This window comes from Microtus oregoni, unplaced genomic scaffold, assembly GCF_018167655.1.
Source record: "Microtus oregoni isolate MIOR12 unplaced genomic scaffold, Mior012 000000F_ref0000247, whole genome shotgun sequence".
Taxonomy (NCBI): domain Eukaryota; kingdom Metazoa; phylum Chordata; class Mammalia; order Rodentia; family Cricetidae; genus Microtus; species Microtus oregoni.
In genome coordinates, this window is record NW_024543059.1 from 26,444,007 (window position 1) to 26,466,745 (window position 22,739).

The 22,739-nt window shown below is 35.9% G+C and overlaps 1 protein-coding gene and 1 pseudogene across 6 annotated transcripts in view; both read left to right on the forward strand.

Annotated features, from left to right (window-relative positions):
* Mef2a (myocyte enhancer factor 2A) overlaps positions 1 to 22,739 on the forward strand; it is a 120,018-nt gene that overhangs the window by 58,243 nt on the left and 39,036 nt on the right. For all 6 annotated transcript variants that reach the window (XM_041657296.1, XM_041657032.1, XM_041656942.1 and 3 more), the window contains one exon: positions 8,623 to 8,826. In XM_041657296.1, the coding sequence (XP_041513230.1) occupies positions 8,623 to 8,826 (204 nt within the window). The remainder of the gene's footprint in view (positions 1 to 8,622; positions 8,827 to 22,739) is intronic.
* LOC121451719 lies at positions 1,621 to 2,255 on the forward strand (annotated as a pseudogene).

Below are 22,739 nucleotides of genomic sequence, written 5' to 3' on the forward strand. Positions count from 1 at the left end.
CCGAACTAGTAGGAGCTCACTGACTGTGGAGAAACAACCAGGAAACCTGAATAAAACTGTTCTAGCCACCCCCTGAAAGCAGGTGGCAATGGGGGCTTGGGCAGTTTGGCCACTGGCAGTGGGACCAGGAGCAATCCCTAATGAATGATGTGGCATTTTGGAGCCCATTTCCTATGAAGAGAAACCTTAGCCTAGACATGAGAGGGAGGGCCTTGGTTCTACCTCAGTGAGGTGATGCGACAGAATTTGTTGACTCCTCATGGGAAGTCTTACCCTCCCTGAGGAGCAGATGGGGGCGAGGTGGGGTGACGGGAAGGTGTGGGGAGTGGGAGAGGAGGGAGGGGGAACTGGGGTTAGTATGTAAAAAAGTAAAATAAAACAAAATATTAGATCCCCTAAATTTATTATTTATTATTACTTTGAGTGAATGCATGGTTTGTTTGTGGAGAGGCACGTGAGCTGCAGTATAGTTGTGGAGGCCATGGCACAATTTTGCAGAGTTGTCTTTTTCTACCTGTCTTTGGTGGGTTGCAGATATTGAACTCAGGTTGTAAGATTTGGGTGGTAAATGCCCTACTGACTCCAGAGGATCTGATGCCCTCTTCTAGCCTCTGTGGGCACTCTGGCATACATGTGGCATACACTCACACAAGGTAGTGGGGATGGCAAGAGAAAATGTGGCTCAGTGGGTAAGAGCATGTACTTCTTTTTGCAGAGGGTCTGAGTTTGGTTATTGGCACTCCATTCGCAATAACCTGTAACTCCAGATCCAAGGGATCTGACACCCTCATCTGGAGTCCAAGCACTGCATTCATATCCCCATACAGACAAGCGTACATACATACAATTGAATATAAATTCTTTAAAAAGTAATATTGATCTGGGCAGTGGTGGAGGCAGGCATATCTCTGTGAGTTCGAAGCCAGCCTGGTCTACAAGAGCTAGTTCAAGGACAGGCTCCAAAGCCACAAGAGAAACCCTGTCTCAAAAAACAAAACAAACAAAAAAGTAATATCGAAATATACAGATACCTGACATTGATCCCTGTCCTCCACAGGCATATAAGCCCATGTGCAGGTATGACACATACACCATCCATACACAGCAATAGAAAAGGGCAGCAGAAATATTATTCTTTATACTGATTATGAGCATTTAAAGGAAGATTTTCTTTAAGCTTCCCTAGAGCATAATTTGAAGGCATATTCCTTGTCTCATCTTTAACACTATCATACTGATTTGAAAATATGTGTGGAGTTCAAAATTCCATTGCAGCTAATACATCTAGGTACATCAAATCATAAGTGGCTTAATTTTAACTATTTCATTACCATACACATTACTTTTTATTATTTTTGAGGTAGTATATTTAATAAAGGTGTAATGTAATGCCAGGATTCAAAAAACCTATATTCATTGTCTGTAATAAAAACTAAAAATTGAATTTGACATGATGGTGCTTACCTTTCTTCCTTGCACTTGGGGAGTAAAAGCAGGAGGACAGTCTGGTCTACAAAATAAGTTCTAGGCCAGACAGACCTATATAGTGAAACCCAGTTTCAAAACAAATAGCAGGTGCACAGGGCCAATGGGACTGGGGCCTTCGCAGCTTGATCCCTGGGTCCCAGGCTGTTTCAGGGTGTGGGTGGCAGGCACTGGCAGTACAGGCTCAAGGTGTCAGTGAAGGTGGTCCAGCCATGGTAGCAAGGGAAAACACGGCTGGGTGGACCTGGAGATGACAGGATTGGACATTGAGAAGTATGCGATGACTGAGATAGCCTGTCTGATAACTGACTCTGATCTTAACATTTGGCTGAAGGTCCTAACCTGGTTACCATACAGCTGCAGGGAGTTGCTGGAGAGCACGTGGGAAGTCTGATCTTATCAAGGCAGTGAAAGAGTGTACAATTGTATTGTAGCAGGCAGAGTATGAATTTCTGTCTTTTTATGACAGCAAACTCCTCTGGGAGCTCTGTCCACTTACAGGGAATTCAGTTCATGCAGATAAGGAGTTTCTTGACAAATACATGCCCCAGTTCATGAATCATCTTCATTATATGTGAACACTGTCTAACAGTGCAGACACTGCTGTGCAGACCCTGCTATCCTGAAGAATATGAATTTGCTCTGAAGAAGGCTGCTTACTGAAAGCATCAAAGGGCTTCAGTTTTAGTGAAATTAAAAAAAAAAAAAAGACAGGCAAAAAGAAGAGGAAAATGATAGAAGATGGGGGAAATGAGAGAACTGTGAGTTGACGCCAGCTCTCAAGCTGCATAGCCCCCCTTGTTCTCCAGAAGCCACCTTTGTGTCTCTCTTCTGCTGGTAACTTAGCAGAACATCTTTTCTAAAGCTAAAAAAAGTTAACAGTCAACTTTGCTTCTCCAGACTCTTCAGACAAAACATCACTATTTGTGTCTTCTAATGTGCTGTTTCTCTTACTACCAGCAACTCCTTTGTAAGCTTCAGGCCACGCCCACCCCTCAGTCTGTATCTGCATTTTCTTATTGGCCATTCTTTTTGTTTGAAAAATAAATAATAATGTTAGTTCTATTGAATGCAAAAACAGCAATAACAACAAAAATCTTTTCCGTGACAGTAGTATAGTAAGTTAATACATGAATGAAAAAATTTTAAAGACATTTATAAAGCAGTAAGTATCTGCGTAAGAATATTTTAGATAAGTAAAGGATAGATTATATGATAGGAAGATGATAAGAGATGAGTAGCTTTATAAAGGAAATCTCAAATGAAAACAGATAAAAAGAGATTGCCAAGTTATTACAAATTAGTGTATTAAACACACTAAAAAGATTGTTATTCATGCTTGTTATTAAGAAAGATTAAAAGGCATAATTATGGCAGTATGAAATATGAAGTTGTTTGAGAATACCATAGAGCTATTACCCTCCACCTTAATGATAGTTTTGTGAGACAGAAAAATTTCTTATATGTTTATACAAATATGTCTATATGTTTATGATCTCATGCAGAAATATAAGAGGGAAACTGGGCAACAGGTTAACTTTGTATTTAGATAATAAGGAATATTTTTAAAAGTTAAATGTGATTTTTTTTTTTTTTAGGTAAAGGAAGCAGCTATTATGGAGATGTGTCTTAATATGTACTCCTCAGGCAGGGAACATAATGAAGTTCCTAAAGTGAAAAATAGCTGTTGTCTAAGGAACATATATGTACACACATGTATAGACATACCTATGCCAGTCACTTAATGGGTATAAGGGAGATGGGTGGGCAAAGAGCTAGAGAATAGATCAATTCTGTTGTGTGCTGAGTGAGGTTGACATTATTTTCACTGCAGTGAGTAACACCAGCTCTCACTTAAACAGGTTGAACATTTCTCTTTGGTTGTTACTTGGCAGTATGGAGTGTTCAGGATGAGTTGCGAAATCAACTAAGATGATTATATGAGTTTTGTAGCTGGGAAATTTGAGTGATAGTGACATAGACAAGGGAAGATGCAAGGTCTATTTTAGAGGTAGACCCGGCAGTTTGCGATAGTGTAGATGATTAAATAGGAGTCAACCTAAATCTTAAAAAGGATAGATTCTTTTAAAACCATGAAAAAATGTTTTGGCCTCAGAACTACCTCAGTTGGCAGATTTTAATTAGAAAAATAGTAAAAGAGATTGATGGCTTTGCTTTTGTTATTTGAATAGATGATAATCATTTATTCAAACAGATAAGACTGGAAAGAGTTTTTTCCTTTAAAATCATGATATAACCACTAGTCAAAATGTGTGAAGATTAAAGGGAAAGGAGCCCTAGTTAAGCCTATGGGCACCTAAACACATGAAATCTGGTATCTGGGAGTGAGTGAGCAGAGGAAGAGAATGTAAGTAAATGCTGAGAGGAAGCAATGAGTTAGTTCATAAACAGCTGGTACAGAAATGTTTAAAGAGCATGGTCAGTTTTGTCAAACGTTGCTGAGGTGGAAAGTAAGATAACCAGTGATCGTTGACTTTAATCACACAAATTCTAAGTCACTTAGGCATTTCTTTCAGGTGCTTTTATTTTAAAGTAGAGAGGGGGGGCTTGGACTGGAGTGATAAGGTAGAGTTGGAAGAGATGCCAGAGCATATTTACATGATAGTAATATTTTTCTAACAGAGCAGGGATTAAAAAAAGAAGAGGTATGTCTACAAGAATAGTAAGGTTAGGCATTAGTAACAGCAGAGAAGGAAAAATTAAGAAAAGTGTGGATGAAGCAACTAAAAGCTGGTAGATTTGGGGATAGAATAATGGGGTAGTTGGTTTTTTTTTCCTTCTTTTGGTCCAATGTGAAGTAGTTTTTTAGGAGATTGAAGTTGTAGGAGACAAGATGATAATACAACAAACATATGGATTTAGGAGAATTATGCATTATTGCATGTGACAGTGAGATTTGTCTTAGTTCAGAGATACTAGGTGTGTTCATGTGTATTTGTTGATTATTTGATAATTTGGTATATGTTAGAAAGATGGTTTTTGCTTGGGTCTGTGTCATGAAAGTATGTTAATGAGAGAAGAGGAAAGGATTTATATGTACATTTGAAGGAGTCTGACAGTAATAGATCATCAAACCTAAAGAGTAAAGAAAGTATGTAAAAAGAGATAGAGTTATGCATCTCTACTCTGAAAAATCCAACATCCCCAATGTCTTCAAAGTCTGAAATATTTGGGGTTCTGACACAATGCCACAGTGGAAAATCTCACACCTTAACTTATGTAATGGGTTGTAGTTAAAATGTAGGTACACTAAAAATAATGTTTGGTGACATAACAACAGAGACAGAGGAAATCAAGAGAATCATCAGGTCGTACTTCAAAAACCTGTACTCCACAAAACAGGAAAACTTAAAGGAAATGGGCAATTTTCTGGATAAATATCACTGACCAAAATTAAATCAAGATCATGTAAACAAATTAAAAAGACCTGTAACCGCTAAAGAAATAGAAAAAGTCATCAAAAGTCTCACAAACAAACAAACACAAAAAGCTCAGGACCAGATGGTTTCAGTGCAGATTTCTACAAGATTTTCAAAGAAGGTTCAATACTCCTCAAACTTTTCCCAACAATAGAAACAAAAGGAACATTACCAAACTCTTTTTATAAGGCTACAATTACCTCAATACCCAAACCACACAAAGACATTACTAAGAAAGACAATTACAGACCAATCTCACTCATGAACATTGATGCAAAAATACTCAAATACTGGCAAACCGAATCCAAGAACACATCAGAAAAATCATCCTCCATGATCAAGTTGGCTTTATTCCAGAGATTCAGGGATGATTCAATATACAGAAATCTGTCAGTATAATCCACCATGTAAAAAAGCTTAAAAAAATCAACAAACACCCCACATGATCATTTTCATCAGATGTTGAAAAAGTCTTCTAAAAATTCAACACCCCTTCATGATAAAAGTCTTGGAGAGAGCAGGATACAAGGAAAATACCTAAACATAATAAAAATAATATGCAGCAAACCAAGAGCCAACATCAAACTAAATGGAAACTCAAAGCGATTCCACTGAAATCAGGAACAAGACAATGCTGTTCACTCTCTCCATATCTATTCAATATAGAACTTGAGGTTCTAGCTAGAGCAATAAGACAACAAAAGGAGATCAAGGGATACAAATCGGAAAAGTAGTCAGCTTCTCACTGTTTGCTGATGATATGATTGTTTACATAAGTGACCCCCAATATTCTACCAAGGAACTCTTTCATAAATGCCTTCAGTAATGTAGACACATGATTAACTAAAAAAAATCAGTAGCCCTTCTTTATACAAATAATAAATGGGCTGAGAAAGATAACAGAGAAACATCACCCTTCACAGTAGCCACAAACAACTATTATAAAGTATCTTGGGGTAACTCTAACCAAACAAGTAGAACACCTGTATGGCAAGAACTTTAAATCTTTGAAGAAAGAAATTGAAGAAAACACCAGAAAATGGAAAGATCTCCCATGCTCTAGAATAGGTAGAATTAACATAGTAAAAAAAAATGGCAGTCTTACCAAAAGCAATCTACAGTTTCAATGCCATGCCCATTAAAGTCCCAACAAAAATTTTTACAGACCTCGAGAGAACAATACTCAACTTCATATGGAAAAACAAAAACTCCAGGATAGCCAAAATAATCCTGTACAATAAGGGAACTTCTGGAGGCATTGCCATTCCTGACTTCAAACGCTTTTATAGAGCTTTAGTACTGAAAACAGCCTGGTATTGGCATAAAAACAGAAGGAGGACCAATAGAATCGAGTTGAAGACCTGGATATCAATTCACACACCTATGAACACCTGATTTTTGACAAAGAAGCAGAAGATAAAAAATGGAGAAAAGAAACCATATCCAACAAATGGTGCTGGCATAAGTGGATATCAACATGTAGAAAAATGAAAATGGACGCATATCTATGACCATACACAAAACTCAAGTGCAAATGGATCAAAGACCTTAACATAAAACCAACCATACTGATCTCATAGAAGAGAAAGTGGGAAATATACTTGAACACATTGGCACAGGAGACCCCTTCCTAAATATAACTCCAGTAGCACAGACACTGAGAGCAATAATTAATAAATGGGAGCTTCTGTAAAGCAAAGGACACGTTCAACAATACAAAATGGCAGCCTACAGAATGGGAAAAGATTTTCACCAACCCCACATCGGACAGAGGATTGATCTCCAAAATATACAAAGAACTCAAGAAATTGGTCATCAAAAGAACAAATAATCTAATAAAAAAAAAAATGGGGTACAGACCTAAACAGATAACTCTCAACAGACAAGTACAAATGGCTGATAAACACTTAAGAAAATGTTCAGTATCCTTAGCCATTAGAGAAATACAAATCAAAACAACTTTGAGATTCCATCTTATACATGTCAGAATGGCCAAGATCAAAACCACTGATGATATCTTATGCTTGAGAGGATTGAGGTAAAGGAAACACTACTACTCCATTGCTGGTGGGAATGCAAACTGGTACAGCCCTTTTGGATATCAGTATGGCAATTTCTCAGGAAATTAGGAAACATCCTACCTCAACACCCAGCTTGTTGGGTATAGATGCAAAGGATGCTCAATCATGCCACAAGGACATGTGGTCAACTTTGTTCATAGCAGCATTATTTGTAATAGCCAGAACCTGGAAACAACCAAAATGCCCCTAGACTGAAGAATGGGTAAGGAAAATGTGGTTCATTTATGCAATGGAATACTACACAGTGGAAAAAATGATATCTTGAAATTACAGGCAAATGGATGGATCTAGAAAACATCACATTGAGTGAGGCAACCCATACCCAGAAAAATATCATATGTACTTACTCATAAGTGTGACTTTTAAACATAAAACAAAGAAAACGAACCTACGATTCACAATCCCAGAGAACCTAGACAACAAAGAGAACCCTGAGATCTAATCTACATTGGAACTAGTAAAAGACAAGATCTCCTGAGTAAAATGTGAGCATGGGGATCATAGGACAGGGTAGAAATGGGGGGGGGGGGTTAGGAAATGAGGGAAATGGAGAAAAATATGTAGCTCAATAAAAACAATAAAAATAATGTGTGAAATTGTCTTCAGTTTGTGTGCATGATATATATATATATATATACCATGAACATGCAAACATTCCATAAATACACAAAACCCACAAATCTGAAACACATTTTGGTTCTGAGCATTTTGGACGAGTATTATTTGACCTGCATTAGCAAATTGGTAAGATAAATGAATCTGAGGACTTGATAAGGTAAAAGAATGTCTGCAAAGAGGGTACAAAAATAAGAGTTGAACAAGAAGTCATCAGAGTGAACTCTGTGACATTGAGGATTTTAGGTGATATGATTATTGGTGGTGGTAGCACTGAGGATGTGACACTGGGTGATTAGGAGCAGGACTGGGAAAAGCAGTCAGGTGGTACCGCTTTAGGAAAGTAACAGGATTATGTGTCACTTCATGCTTACCACCAGGACGGTTATAGTATGTTATGATTTCATGTTAAGAGCTTGACAATTCTCCATAACTGAGACTTTTGAAGGGAAAGAAGAGAAAACAGGGAGAAATAAAGGACTTCTCTTTCAAGAACTTTTAGAATAAGGTATATATTGGTTTTAAAGCAAAAAAAAAAAAAAACAGTTTTGATCTCAGAACTACGCCGGTTAGCAGGTTTTAGAGAAATAGTAAAAGAAATTGATGGCATCAGATAATTTTGCTGGTTTTAGACTGAATTTTAGTGGAGACAGTAAAAAGGCTTGGCAAGGAAGAGAAGCATAAGTTAGTTTAGTGATGTTACTTAATCATTTAGGAACTGAAATGTAGAAGAGGTTGGTTTCTGATGGTACAATTTAAGTTGAAATGTAACCTCGCCTTCGGTAGCAGTCATAGCCAAGGATGAGAGAGTAATGCCTCCCCTTCAGAGCCCTTGGGCACACTCGGTAAATACAGGACTGCAGTGCTGTGCACTGTGGAGGGGAGGATTATGTGGAGCACTGACTCAGTATGAAGAGAGACTCATCATCAAGGAGACAGTTTTTCAAATACAGCTAAGCATTTAATAAAAAATAAAAATAAACCTTTTTTTCTTCGTCTAGGTCACTTTTACAAAGAGAAAGTTCGGACTGATGAAGAAAGCCTATGAACTCAGTGTGCTGTGTGACTGTGAAATAGCACTCATCATTTTCAACAGCTCTAACAAGCTGTTTCAGTATGCCAGCACTGACATGGACAAAGTTCTTCTCAAGTACACAGAGTATAATGAACCACATGAGAGCAGAACAAACTCGGATATTGTTGAGGTAACACATATTTAGTAATGTGTAAATTGCAAATAATATTTTTTAAATGACATTAATTGTCACGTTTCTCTGTATTTCTAAAATATTGAACTATTTCTTAAAAGGACCTACATTTGATATTTGATGTCTCAGCTGGACTATAAAACTTCCTATGTCTTCAAACAAAATTAGTTAAGCTTTATACCATAAAAATTTAACATTTAAGTATGTATTTTTAAACCAGTGATTACTTATTTTGCTTAAAAAACAATAACCATAATTTTAGTACATCTTAATTATTTCATTATACTATATATTAGTGATTACTCACATTAAACATAATGCAAGGAAAGTAAATTTTTAACCATACCTTTGTGTAAAGGAGTCCATGTCTTATTTGTCCATACTTCATCTAGTGTCTCTCATAGTTTTGTCATCCTGTTTAAAACAAAGAAAGAGGGTTTCTGTTTGATTTTGTTTTTAAGGCAGAGATTTGCTATATAACTTAGGCTGGCCTTGAACTTGCCACCGCCTACCTCACCTTCATTAATACTTTGATTACAGGTGTAAGCCACCACACCCAGTTTTCTTGAATGTTTTCTGACATTTTAAGTTAATGTCACAATTACCTTGGGGGTATTTTTATGTTTATTCTTTATATTTAGAGGCTTTGTTCCATTTTAATTTTTGAAGGGAATATTTTTTTTATTTAAAAGTACTTTCATTGAGCTGGACAGTGGTGGCGCACCCTTTAATCCCAGCAGTTGGGAGGCAGAGGCAGATAGATCTCTGTGAGTTGGAGTCCAGCCTGGTCTATAAGAGCTAGTCCAGGACAAAAAACAAAACAAAACAAAACAACAACAAGAAGAAATGCTTTCATTGGCTTAGTTATGTAATAATTAGAAAGAAATCGCTTAAAGTAGGCATTTTCTTGGAGAAAGTACTGAAACCATGAAGGATGACACAGAACTCAATGTAAGAGAACAAGTACAGTCTGAGTTTGGATTTTACACCGACAGTTGAAATGCAGTTGAAGATAATTATAACTATCATCTTGTGTCGGAATCAAATTTATTCACCTTCAGACATAATAATAAAGTTAGGAAAATGCTTTTAATGTTTTTCCCTGAATCTTCCCATAATGTGGGTTCTTTTTTGGATAGTGATTTAATTTATTGCTGGGGGAAAATCTCTTTATTTTAAAAAGTAACATGTTATGGTTATTAATGAATCGTTTCCAATGATAAGTAAAAGCATAGTATAATTACAGCTATGATCAATTTACTGAGATTTGGTTAAGGATTCACTGCTTTGAACCTCCCATGAAACGTGTTTGAAGATTTTGGGTTTTGGGTTTTTTTCCAGAGATGGGATTACAGGGTTTCTCTGTGTAGCCTTGGCTGTCCGGGAGCTCACTCTATTTATGAGCTCTGGCCTAGATCCACTTACCTCTGCCTCCTGAGTGCTGGGATTAAAGGCATGTGCCACCACTGCCTTGCCTAGTTTTTTATTTTACTTTTTTTAATCTCTTTGAAATGACTTTAGGAACACTCTTTAATGCAGTTATGTTTATGTCCTTTGACAATTACTGTTATTTAGCATATATGTCATATCTTAGAAATTATTTGCAAATCTTATACAGTTTTCCCTATTAGATTTCATAAGCACATTTTGTATTATAATTGGGTAAACTAGATCATCTTAGTAAGTTTGCCAGAGACTTTAAATTTACTTGAAATGTAAATGTCCCTAATGTGTTTCAAATGGCTTTACATTTTAAACATCTGTAAGTTTTATCAAAAGCTCCACAACCTTTCACTGAGCAAGGGAGTAAAATTATGAGCAAGTAGGTATGCTGGCTACTTTCATTGAAGAAAACAATCTCCCTCATAATCCTAACTACTCTACTCTTTCATTGCAGCAGTGTTGTTCTTGGCCTCTGGAAATTGAGGGTACTTCGCACAACTTAAAGCTAACGTCTTTAGAGACTGTGAAGAATATAATCTGGTTTATACTTCTCAGAATTTTCAGACTACCTCATTCTTCATCTCTATTGTGGTCAGCAGTCAAAGTGTAAGAGAGTAAATCCCGAAAATTTTTAGCAGTCTCCTATGTCACGGTCTGCTTCAGTATATTCAATAAGAGAACTTTGGCAGTTCAATTGCACTTATTAGTATTTTTAAGTGGTGTGTGCATATATGTGTGCTTGCATGAATTTATATGCACCACATGTGTGCATTCCTGGAATTGGAGTTACAGATGGTTGTAAGCTACCATGTAGCTGCTGGGCACCAAACCTTTACAAGAGCAATAAGTGCTCTTAAACTCTAAATTATGTCTTCAGCCTTTACCCATTGGGATTTTGATGTTTTCTTTTTAGATGTAAGCCAATATGAATCTAGTAGTCCTCTGTAAATTATAATTGTATAGGAGTAGCTATATTATAAACATTATTGATTTGTTGTGGTAGGATAAACTTGTGAAGTTTGTTGTTGTTGTCATTGATTTCTTTTTTCATACCATTTCCTTTCAAGCACTTGTAGTTGTAGGCAGGCACTTTGGTGTTCATTTACTCCTCTAAGGTATTTGAGGGTCTTCTGTGCTGAGGGCTCTGCAGGGAGCTGTTTAGAAATTTCTGATTTGAACCACAAGAATACTGTGCTTTTGTAAACCAGAGTTACATCATATAACTAAAGGTTTTATATAAATAAACTTCTAACAAATTGACAATGAGGTTTCAGATTTCTTGGCTATCTCATGTGGGTGAATAAACAAACAGTTGTAAACGTTTATAAGTTATCTACCGTAGATGTGTTCTGTTCTGTTGCATCCTTAACATATAAGCCCTTTTGAGCTAACTATGGAAAGAAGGATGGGCACACTGTGCTATTAGGCACACCTGCATATTGCTACTTGAGATTATGTGTATTAAGTTAGTGGGGTGAGAGCAGATATCCTTTCTAAGGATACTACAAAATTAATATTGTACAGGGTAAACACTAACTAGCATGAAAATCTGAAGTGCTCTTAAATCTGAAGTATCAGGCACCAAATATTTTGGATAACAGTAGTTTATATTTGAATATTTAGTTTTATTTAACTAAAAATATTAGAAACTAGCTCACACATAGAATATTGATTGTTCTTCCTTATCTTATGTCTGTGTTTTATAACTAGTCCTAATATTCTAATTTTAAATTAAAATTTTTTTGAGTTAATAAATAAAAATTTATTTTTCTATAGATTTTTCAATTGACAGATTCAATTAAATTCATTTAGGGATAAAAATAAAGCCTACAATGGGTAGGTTATACATACATACATGCATGCATACATACATACATATCCCAAGAAAGTTGAATGCAGATGCCCCTTAACTTGCAACATGACATGTCCTAGTAAACCAGAGATTGAAAATATTGTAAATTGAAACCCACCTAACTTACCCAATGTCATAGCTCAACAACACAATGTACTGCAGAGTCTAGATTTTTTTATCTGATGATGCCAGATTGCCAGTGAGCTGTAGCTCTGCCCCTGCCAGAATACTGTACTGGGAATCACTGGCCCCAGAAAAGGTGACAATTCAAAGTGCATTTTTTCTACTGAATACATACATACACATATAACATACACATATATGTATATATGTGTGTGTATGTATTTGTGTTTACATGTATGTGGGCATATATGTGTATGTTCATGTTTATGGGTGAACACGAGGATATCAGAAGTTGACATTGGGGGTCTTCCTTGATTGTTGAGGCAAAATTTCATCCTCAACTAAAGTTTCTCACTGTGTAGCTGATCAACTTGCTATGTAGATTCCCTGTCTCTCCCTCCCCAGCACAGAGATTACAAGCTGGATTGTAACTGCCCATCTTTTACGTGATTGCTGGAGATCTGGACTACTATCCCTATATTTGCACAGCAAGCAATTTGCCCAGAGCTATCTCCTCAGCCATGAAAATGCCCCCGTTTTAGTCTTGATTTTTCCTACATTCAAATTACAAAATAAACTGGAACTAATATATTAAAGAAAAAATAGAGAATCATTATAAAATGCATCTATCAATTAGAGAATAAAAATGGTCTTGGAGAGACAGCTTAGCAGTTAAGACTGCTTTTGTAGAAGATCTGGTTAGATTCCCAGCACCAGCATGGTGCCTCACAACTGTCTGTAACTTTAGTTCTAAGTGCTTTGACACATGAATAAATAATGAAAGAAATCTTAAGAAAACAGATGGTGATAAAAGTGATTGGGCCGGGAATATATTACTTAAAGCCAGTAGTTCCCAAAATGTGATAACCTGATTATGAGTATTAAATCATCAGAGAACTTTTTTAGAAATGTAGTATTTTGTGCCCCAACCAGACCTAAAAAAAAATTCTTAAAGATGAGGTCCAAGAAATCTTGGTTTACTTGTTCTAAGTAGAATTGTAAGCCATCAGCTTGAGGTGAACACACTTTTTTGACACTGATTATCAAGCTTTTTCCAAACATTTTATCCTCCAAAATATACCCTGAATTAATTTCAGACAGTGAGCAAGCATGAGTCATAATTTTAAGAAATCTTTTCAAAGTTTAAAATAGTATACCAAATATTGGTGGAAGTTGCCATTATATAAAGAATTAGACTGAATTTGTAATACTGTAGGATCTAGAGAATTTGCAGTTGACTGATACTTTGATTTTATAAACAACAGTGCTGAAAACGCCACTTCACATAAATATGCAATACAAAACAGAAGGACTATGATAAGAGCTGTTTTAGAAATTAGAATTCTGCCCTCATCCCAAGTCAGCTTCATGATACAGTTTGTACGTGTGTGTGCATGTGTGTGTGTCTGTGTTTGTGTGTAAGTTAGCAACTCAAGCAACAGTTCTTCACCAAAACCACACTAATTTGACAAACAGTAACTGATAACAGTAGAAAATAATTGTTTTTCCATGAATTATTATGTTTCTAAAAGTGCAGAAAACTTTGCATATGTAATAAAAACACTGTACTTCATAGTGAACAGCAGACTTAAATAGCAGGAATGTTTCAAGCTGCTTTAGCTGATGTTCCATGGTGTGACAACATGCTCATTGCAAAGAGTAAATTCAGAACTCAGGCTGCACCCTGATCTCAGCTACTATCCCCATATTTGCACAGAAGCACTTTATGTTTTGGTTTGATTTTGAGTGTTTGTCGAGGCAGTTTTCTGTAGTCCAGGTTAGCTTTGAATTCTTTTTGTAGCAGAGGCTATTCTTGACTTCTGATCTTCCTGTCTCCACCTTCTAAGTGCTGGGATTACAGGTGTGCATCACTATGCCCAGTTTACATGTTTAATAAAAAATTAACTTTTGGTTCTTGCATGTTCATAAACTTTTTATTGTTGCCATTTATTATTATTATCATTATTACAAATTCCACATCTGTTTATTCCATTTGGGTTTGTGATCACATCTTTCAAAAGTCTTAAGTGAGCAAAGGAGAAAATAGTTCAGTGGCTCTGTCTTCAGGGATCATCCGGTATGAACCATATAGCAATGGAAGGAAAATGGTTCCATTTGGGTTTTCTGTAAGTCTAACATTATCCTCAAAGAGGCTCTGGGAGCCACTACCCCTCACCCACCTCCACCTCCCCACAGTATAGATGAGAAATGGAACAGACCGAAGAGTATTTAAGTGGAGTACCTAATGTTTTTACAGGGCAGCAGTTTGAGCAGCAGGGAAAGGGAAACATAATGAGACATCTGAAGACAAGACAAAGCTTCTCTCCACCTCCACCCCCTCCCTGGGACTCTTTTATTCCTTACAGAGCCTGAAGCAGCAGGATTATGACTCACAGGGTGAGGCACAGTCTTTGCAGCCCTGTTCCTTCATGTCTCCCTGTGCCATCACATCACACAGCAGGCACCTAGTTCTCGTAATCTCAATTTTACAGTTCTTATTGTGGTATCTGTTTGACATTATTATTATTATTATTATTATCATTATCATTATTATTATTATTTACTATATTGTTTATGATACAGTTATTGGCATTTATTTATTTAGTTTTTCTGAGGCAGAGTTTCTCTGTGTAACAGCTCTTACTGTCCTGGAACTAGTTTTGTGGACCAGGCTGGCCTTGCACTCCTGCCTCTGCCTCCTGAGTGCTGAGATTTAAGGCCTGTACCACCACCACCCAACTGTTGACTTTTAGTTGTGTACTCTTTATAAGGAACTATACATCTCTAAATATAATTTCTCTTGAGGTTGTATTTATTCCATGAAAGATTAATGTTGATACAGGGCAGGAAACGTGTGAAACATCACTTTGTAATGGAACTCATATTTCCATAAGGCATGTTTTTGTGATTGCTGATTAATTTCAGTGTGTTCTTTTTATGTTCACATGTGTCAGAGATTGAACATTTTAGGTTTTAGTCATGTAAAAATGTTCTTTATTTCTTCTTTGGAAGGTCTACAATATGTGAGTGGAATCTTTGTCAAGGTTAGAAGAGTAACCAGTAAGGACTGGAAAAACGGTCAGAAAACGTTACCAGTCCATTACAAAATAAAAATAAAAAATGGGGAAGGAAATGAATTTTTAAAAAAGAGAGGGAAGGCAAAAGCATATCAAAAAGGTAGTTTAGGTGGAAATTAGGAAAATGTAGTTGGCATGTTATTGTAAGTTGGTATGAGCTAAGTATAGCTGAAGTATGGTGTTAACAGGGAGATAACTAAGACTCGAGAAGCAAGCCAGATCCTCATGACTTGTGTAAGGCTCTCTTTATCTGGAAGTTTGGCTAGCCACTGAAGTAGTGCAATAGAACAGCTGCCTAGGTTTCATAGCTTGGACTTCTTTGGTGATAAATTGTATTGGAATTATAAGATTACTTTAAAAGGGGGTGCAGAAAAAGATAGAAAAGGGTAAAACATATTAAATGTAGTATTATTTCTGTATTTTTAATTTATTACACTGGTATTCATCATACTGTATGTCACATATATTGTTAAGATACTGTGATTAAAGTGTTAAATAGCTACATTACTGTCATTATCCTAACAAGATACTGTTGGCTATTTTATTATCTTAAAACTGAATTATTTTTATTGTGTACTCTTCATTGATGTTTCAAAGACTCTAGACTGATGTTTCCCACCAAATATTATTTATCGCAATATGTATATTATATTACTTCTAGAACTAGATGATTATTTTAGCTCACTGGTAGGTGTGCCTAACCTTTTGATGTTGCAGAAGTGACATCTACAGAATTGACTCTTGAGAACCATTTGACATTAGGCAACCCACCTTTCCCAAATTATAGGGAAAAGCTCATTTTAAAAGTAGCTTAAGTTTATGTTTGGGCTACATTAACAAATATCCTTGATTGTGCAGCAGGGCCACAGGTAGACATGCCTTTGTGCCTATAAAATATAGTTTAAATGTAGTTAGATAGTATTTCAGTTCTTTAACGTAATTGGTTAATGCAGACATACAGCTTTAGAAACCGAGCCCTTCAAATATATAACTTAAAATAAAAGTGATAATGATACAGTTTTCATATTTTAAATTATACCGTGGCTCAGGTCTGAAAGGTTATTAGTTCCTTGACTATGTAGGCAGGAAAGTATCTTCTCTTGTGTTGATTAGCTTTGGCTTTTGATCTTATACACTAGCTCTATATCTATAAAACATTCCAAATGATAGTATAACATTTGGATACATTAAAATATAAATAACATAACTTTTGGGTTTTGTTTTATTTGGCTAACTCAGTTTCTTTAACATGTATCCTAAAGGCATTCTGTGAAGAATCTGACTCAGTGGCTAAGAAATGGATGAGGAAGTGTGTTAACTCAGCCAAAAAAATGTTTCTTGTAGTTCTCATTTTAATTTCTGTACAATAAAACATCTGATGGTGAACTTTTTATATTATTCTTAAAGGATAGCAGTTTATAAAACTTAGTAAATAAGTAAATACACTGTGTGTATAAGCCTTCTTGAATATAGCAGGTTGATTATCCATGTTAGAATTTACCTTTTATAATTCAGTGGAAAAAATATTTTCCTGCAGTGCTTTTTTTTTACAGAATCTTTATGTTTACATTTTCTAGATTTAAATTGTTATTTCCAGAATCTACCTTGAAATCTTTAAAATGTGTACATTTTTTACAAAAAGAACATAAGAACAACAACAGTTATTATTTGTATAGGAATTTGGAAAATCAGAATGATTTTTTAAAATTCCATTAGTATTCATGTAGAATTACTGTATGATAGATAATTAAAAGTCATATTGTCATATATCTGTAGTTGACATATTTAAACATATCATATCGATGTAAGATAAGATAGTAGAAAATAATGCTTTCCATGAGTAGGCACTTACATGTTTAGATGTTTCAGTTTAGACTTTTTGTAGGCACAGACTTCTTGTTCATTCTGGCCGCCCAGATCCAAAATAATCACACAAAAACTGTAGATTACAATACTGTTTGATCAGTAGCGTAAGTTTATTTCTAGCTAGCTCTTACATCTTAAATTAACCCGTCTCTATTAGTCTGTGTATTATCATGAGGCTCTTGGTTTACCGGCAAGGTTCTGGGGTGCATCTGTCTCCTTCGGCAGCTACCTTCTTTCCTCCTTTATCTGCTTGGAATTTCTGCCTTACTTTATTATGTCCTGTTGTAGGCCAAAACAGCTTTATTCATTAACCAATGGTAATAAAACATGTTCACAGCGTACAGAGGGGACTCCCACATCAGCTTTTAAAACTGTATTTGATCTTTCATTTGCTACTAATTAAAAGTAAATTTTTGTATTTAGCATTATGACTAATACTTTGATATTCTAATAATTTATTGAGTTTTAACACTTACTAAACTCAGTGTTTAATAGACAAGGGAGAAAAGTATTAAAGTTATAAATTTTATGGGCTTTAACTGTTGACTGAAGTAATGCATTTAAAAGCATTGAAAACTACCCTTTCTTAGGCTACCTCTTGTTAAAAACTGAAGACACAACTAAAATTGCTCATTGAATAGTAGGAATATTTTTATATCACATAACAGAAACTTTAGCAGAATGCTAGACTTTAGGTTTGCTAAGCAGACTAGGGCTCTGCCTTGCTCTTTCATCAGCTTTATCTTCCTGCTTGGCTCTTCATGATGGCAAAGACAGCTTCAGGCCTTGATACACATAACATTGTCATAGGACTGTCAAACAGACTTGATAGAAACACTCTCCGTCTGGGCTGGCCAGTATGCTAGCCATTAGCCACAAGTAGTTGTATTTCAGAAGTATGCTAGTACAGCTGAGCTAATACATTTTTAATACTGCTCAATTCCAGTTGAGGTAATCTCACATTGGTCAGTGACTAAGCACCAATCTAAAGTATCAAAGATAAATCAGGACAAATATTTCTCTGCAGTTTTTTAAAAATGACTTAGTTGTACTGATTTTGAACACATGTCTCCCCCCACATTCCACTTTCAGGTTTACTAGTGATGGTTGTAGAGAAAGGATGGAATGTGGAGATGAGTATTTTCTAGCCAGATATTCCACCTTTGGGAGGTGGTTTCACTGGAATCCAGACAGTATGATATAGTACTAGACATGTATCTCAGTAGAACAGATTTGTTTTCTCAGAATGGATATCCCCACATATGTGGTGCAGAAGTCTGTTACAGTATGTGGCTAGAGAATTAAGTGGGCAATAGCTCATAAGGCAATGACCTTTGCCCTGTACACTCTGGACACCCCTAGGAGGTATCACACCATTGTAGAATATTAACCTGGCATGATAACCAGCATTTTAAGAGAAAGTTACAGCTTTAAAATATATTCACCTGAGTAAAAGGTTGCTATTCTGGAGCTATATAGACTAGGGAAATTGTTTTCCTCAGTTTCTTTGAGATATAAAGAATGTTGTCTTCATATATGGTTCTGTTGACTGGTCATCTCTTGTCTTTAGTTATAGTACTCAGTGGTTATAAATTCCAGTGTGATAATTATTCACAATCATATTCAACGTTTCTAAAGCTTTTAGTAACTTATATGAAGTACTCCCATACTACCTGGTATCTATAAACTATTGTCCAGAGATATCCCTCACTGTTAATAAAATTGGGCACATATTTTAATTATTTATCAAAGTATTTAGGCATACTTAAGATTAATCTGCTAATCTGTTTTCTCTGCCAACTAACTTGCCTGTTTGGGCATTTCATTTAAATGAAGTCATACAGTGTATCATCTTTTGGAACTTCTTTCACTTACATTGTAACATGTATCAGGACTTCTCTGACTGAATAATATTGCATCTGCTGCTTTGAAGTTTGTACAGACTTCTTTGTATGGGCATGTGTTTTCATTTCTCTTGATGTCTAACCAGGAACAGAATTTCCTGGGTTATATGGTAAGCTCTGCTTTTTTTAAAGCTACAAAATTCTGGCTTATATCTAACTGAAAGAAAACTTAGTAAAAATATCAACAAAGAACTGGATTTGGATTTCATGAGAAAATGCTTCATTTTTTATAAAATAATGACAAAAAGAAATTGGAAAGCATTAAATTCTTCTAATCATTGAGAAATGCAAAAACCAAAATAAAGAACTCAGTATACGTGGTGGGAGTGGATTTCTCATAGCAGCAGAGAGAAGTTCTGAACTGAATGAAGAAATTTCCTGTAATTCAGTATGAAGAGTTAAAGAGAAAGAAAATATTAAGAGGTAGATTGTTTTACAAGATCTAGGATTGTTTAACAAGACCTAATAGCCCACTTGAAATTGGCATTCCAGAAGAAAATGATGCCTCCATTCATGAGAATGAATATGAGGTGGAGGAATTATTTGAAGTGATAATGGCTGGATTTTCCATGGTTAGTGAAGGTTTGTTATCTGCAGACATACTAAGTCAAAACTTAAATACTTAAAAAAATAATAATAGTGTTCACATATGTATCATAGCAAAAGAAGACGTCAATAAGACTAATTGATTATCTTCAAAATAGTGCTGATTGTCATGAAACAACAACAGATTAAATCTGGAGTCATTAAAGTAGCACCTTCATCTCCTATACTTTAACTCCTCTATTTGGAGAAAAAAATGTCAGGAAAGAAGGTTAATAAATCTGTAAACAATCTTTACAACGAAACCCTGTATGGTTTGACAGAAGTTACCAAGACCAAATAGGGTTGACCCCATAAAAAAGCAGTGGCCATTGGGTGACCGCTGCAGGCTTCATATGAACAGTAACCATTTTTTCCAGCAGTAAAAAGCCTAAGGAGATGTTCTTAATAAATTTTGTTGTGTAAAAAATAAAAAGGCAAAGTTTCTAGGGTTTGTTTGCTTGCTTGTTTTTTAACTGAGAGGAAAAACAAAGAACAGACAGATTAAGAGTTAGAACTTAATGTTTGTTTGTTTGCCTTTTGTTTTTGTTTTGTTTTGTTTTGTTTTTGTGAGACAGGGCATCTCTGTAGTTTTGGAGCCTGTCCTGGAACTAGCTCTTGTAGACCAGGCTGGCATTGAACTCAGAGATCCGCCTGCCTCTGCCTCCGAGTGCTGGGATTAAAGGTGTGCGCCACCACTGCCCAACTTGTTTGCCTCTTTGAACTGTTCCTCGGTATGTAGTCATAGCTGACTTGAAATTTAGTATCTGCCCAAGACCGGCCTTGAGATTAAATGCATGAGCTACCTTGATAGGACTTTTGAAGATACTCATTTTTTCCTAAATTTTTATGTATTCAAAATAAGCTTTATTAAATGAAAGCTGTAAAATTATGTTTTCTCTGAAACAAGCTGAGCCTGATCACTTAATGTACAGATCCTGGAAAACAAGACCCCCAAAATGGCTGTTATAGAGGGATATGGTAGGGAAGAAGTGTTACTATTGTTTTTACAATTCTTGCAGTGAAACCTATCATCACAAAACTAAGACCTTAAAATTCAAAGAAGACAAAGCCTGAGCACCACCTGCTTCTCACTGAGGCAGATATGTATAGGATCATCGAAGAACTGGGGAAGAAATGTGAAGAGATGCCAAAATTAATGCACAATAAATGTCCCTTCAGTGGTTAAATGATAGCACATCACAAGCCTCTGTCTGTTCTCACTTTTATTTGTTGAGTAATGCAGTTGTTGAACTGCTTAAGGAATACAGCCGAGTGGAAAGTAGACTGAACATCGGAAAAAGTAGATGCTAGCCCTGGTTCTGCTATCCACTAGCACCATGGTGAGCTAGAGCTATGGACAGTGATGAGAACATTGAAGCTGGCCGACCTCTTTGTGCCTTGACTGGCCTTATTAATAGATTGCAGCATTCCACTTGTTAGTACCAGAGACAGGGAAGAAACTTTCACTGCTATGCTGTTTGGTAATGATAAAGAGAGAAAAGGTCTTTTTATGGTAGTTGGGTTCTCAAAACCACTCTCCATGCTTGGTGATAAGGAGAAGAGTTGGCTGTCAAAGCTGTATGAGCTTATTATCTACAAAGCTGATACTGCCTCTTAAACTCCCTCCTTGTGCCAGGAACCCATCTGAAATGAAGGCTTGCAGAGCTGGAGATGCAACAGCACTTTACTTCCTCATAAGAACCAATAGGGTTAAAAAAAAAAAAAAAGAACCAATAGGGTTAAACCTCCTTTCATAAAATTAAAAATTGCATATAATTTTAAAGCAGAGTTGTGTTGTGTTGCACTGTATATTTAAAAATACTTTGATGTTGCTATTTATAGGAAACAATGATAAACAATTCAGTCTACAAAGAAGAACAAGGCTAATTGACATGTGCGTGGGTGTGTGTGTGGTGTGTGTGTGCGTGGGTGCGTTCTCAGAAAACTGGAGGTTAAAGTTGGTATCTTTCTGGGTTGCTTCTCTGGCTTACTTTTTGAGACAGAGTCTCTTATTGAGCCTTGTAAACCCTAGGCATCTTCCTGTCTCTGCTGCCTCACGTCTGATGTTGGAGGCATGGACCACTACACCCAACATTTTCAAGGGAGTAGTGGAGATTGAGTACATCCTCACTTTACCAACTGAGCCATTTCCCCAGCCTGGAATTACGAACTCGTTAAAATTCATGAAAACTGGGAAAAGTACCCAGAGATTTAAAGTTAAATGATCAATTTCATGATGAGATTTATGTATAGATTTATGTATTCTTTTTTTTAGAGCTGTGTAGATTTTAGGGTTCAATGTGTTTCATTCTTAGTGTTAATATTTTCACTACTGATAGCTACTACTTTAGAAATTTGACAGGTAGAAGTTGGTACCATGGATAGTGAGGATAATTGGACAGACAATAGGACCTTTTTTCGCCTAAATACAGATAAATGTACTTTTGATATAGTTAGACTGTGAGTGTATAGAGCTTAAGGTCATTGGGGGAATAAATGTAGTGTTTGTAACATGCTTATGTTTAATGATTGTAATGAGTTTCAAGAGTTGTGTGTAGAATTCCTAACATGAGAAGCATTTGGAGAGGCTAGCATATCTGGCTTATAAATTTTAGTATGTAAAGATAAGCCATACTGAGTAAGGTAAAATTTCAAAATCATTTGAAGAAACTTAAGAATAAGTTCTCAAATCATAATGTTCTGTGGATATATTATATTTCCAGGAAAAACTGTATTAAAATAAATAATCGTTGCAAGTCAATTTTTGCAGGGTACTGAGATCATTGGTATACATCTAAGTTAATCACTTGCTGGTGACATGTCTGGCACAGCCCTTTTCTGCCCAATAATGGCAGGTGTACTCAGGACATTTTACTCTAGTGCTGTTTTTTTTTTTTTTTCAAATAAGACTCTTTTATCTTACATTAGATCTGGTCTCTTGATAATCTTTTTTTTCTTTTTATTATGTTTTTATGGTTTATTTAACTTTATTTTATGTGCATTGGTGTGAAGTATCAGATCCCCTGGAACTGATCTTCAGACAGTTGTGAGCTGCCATGT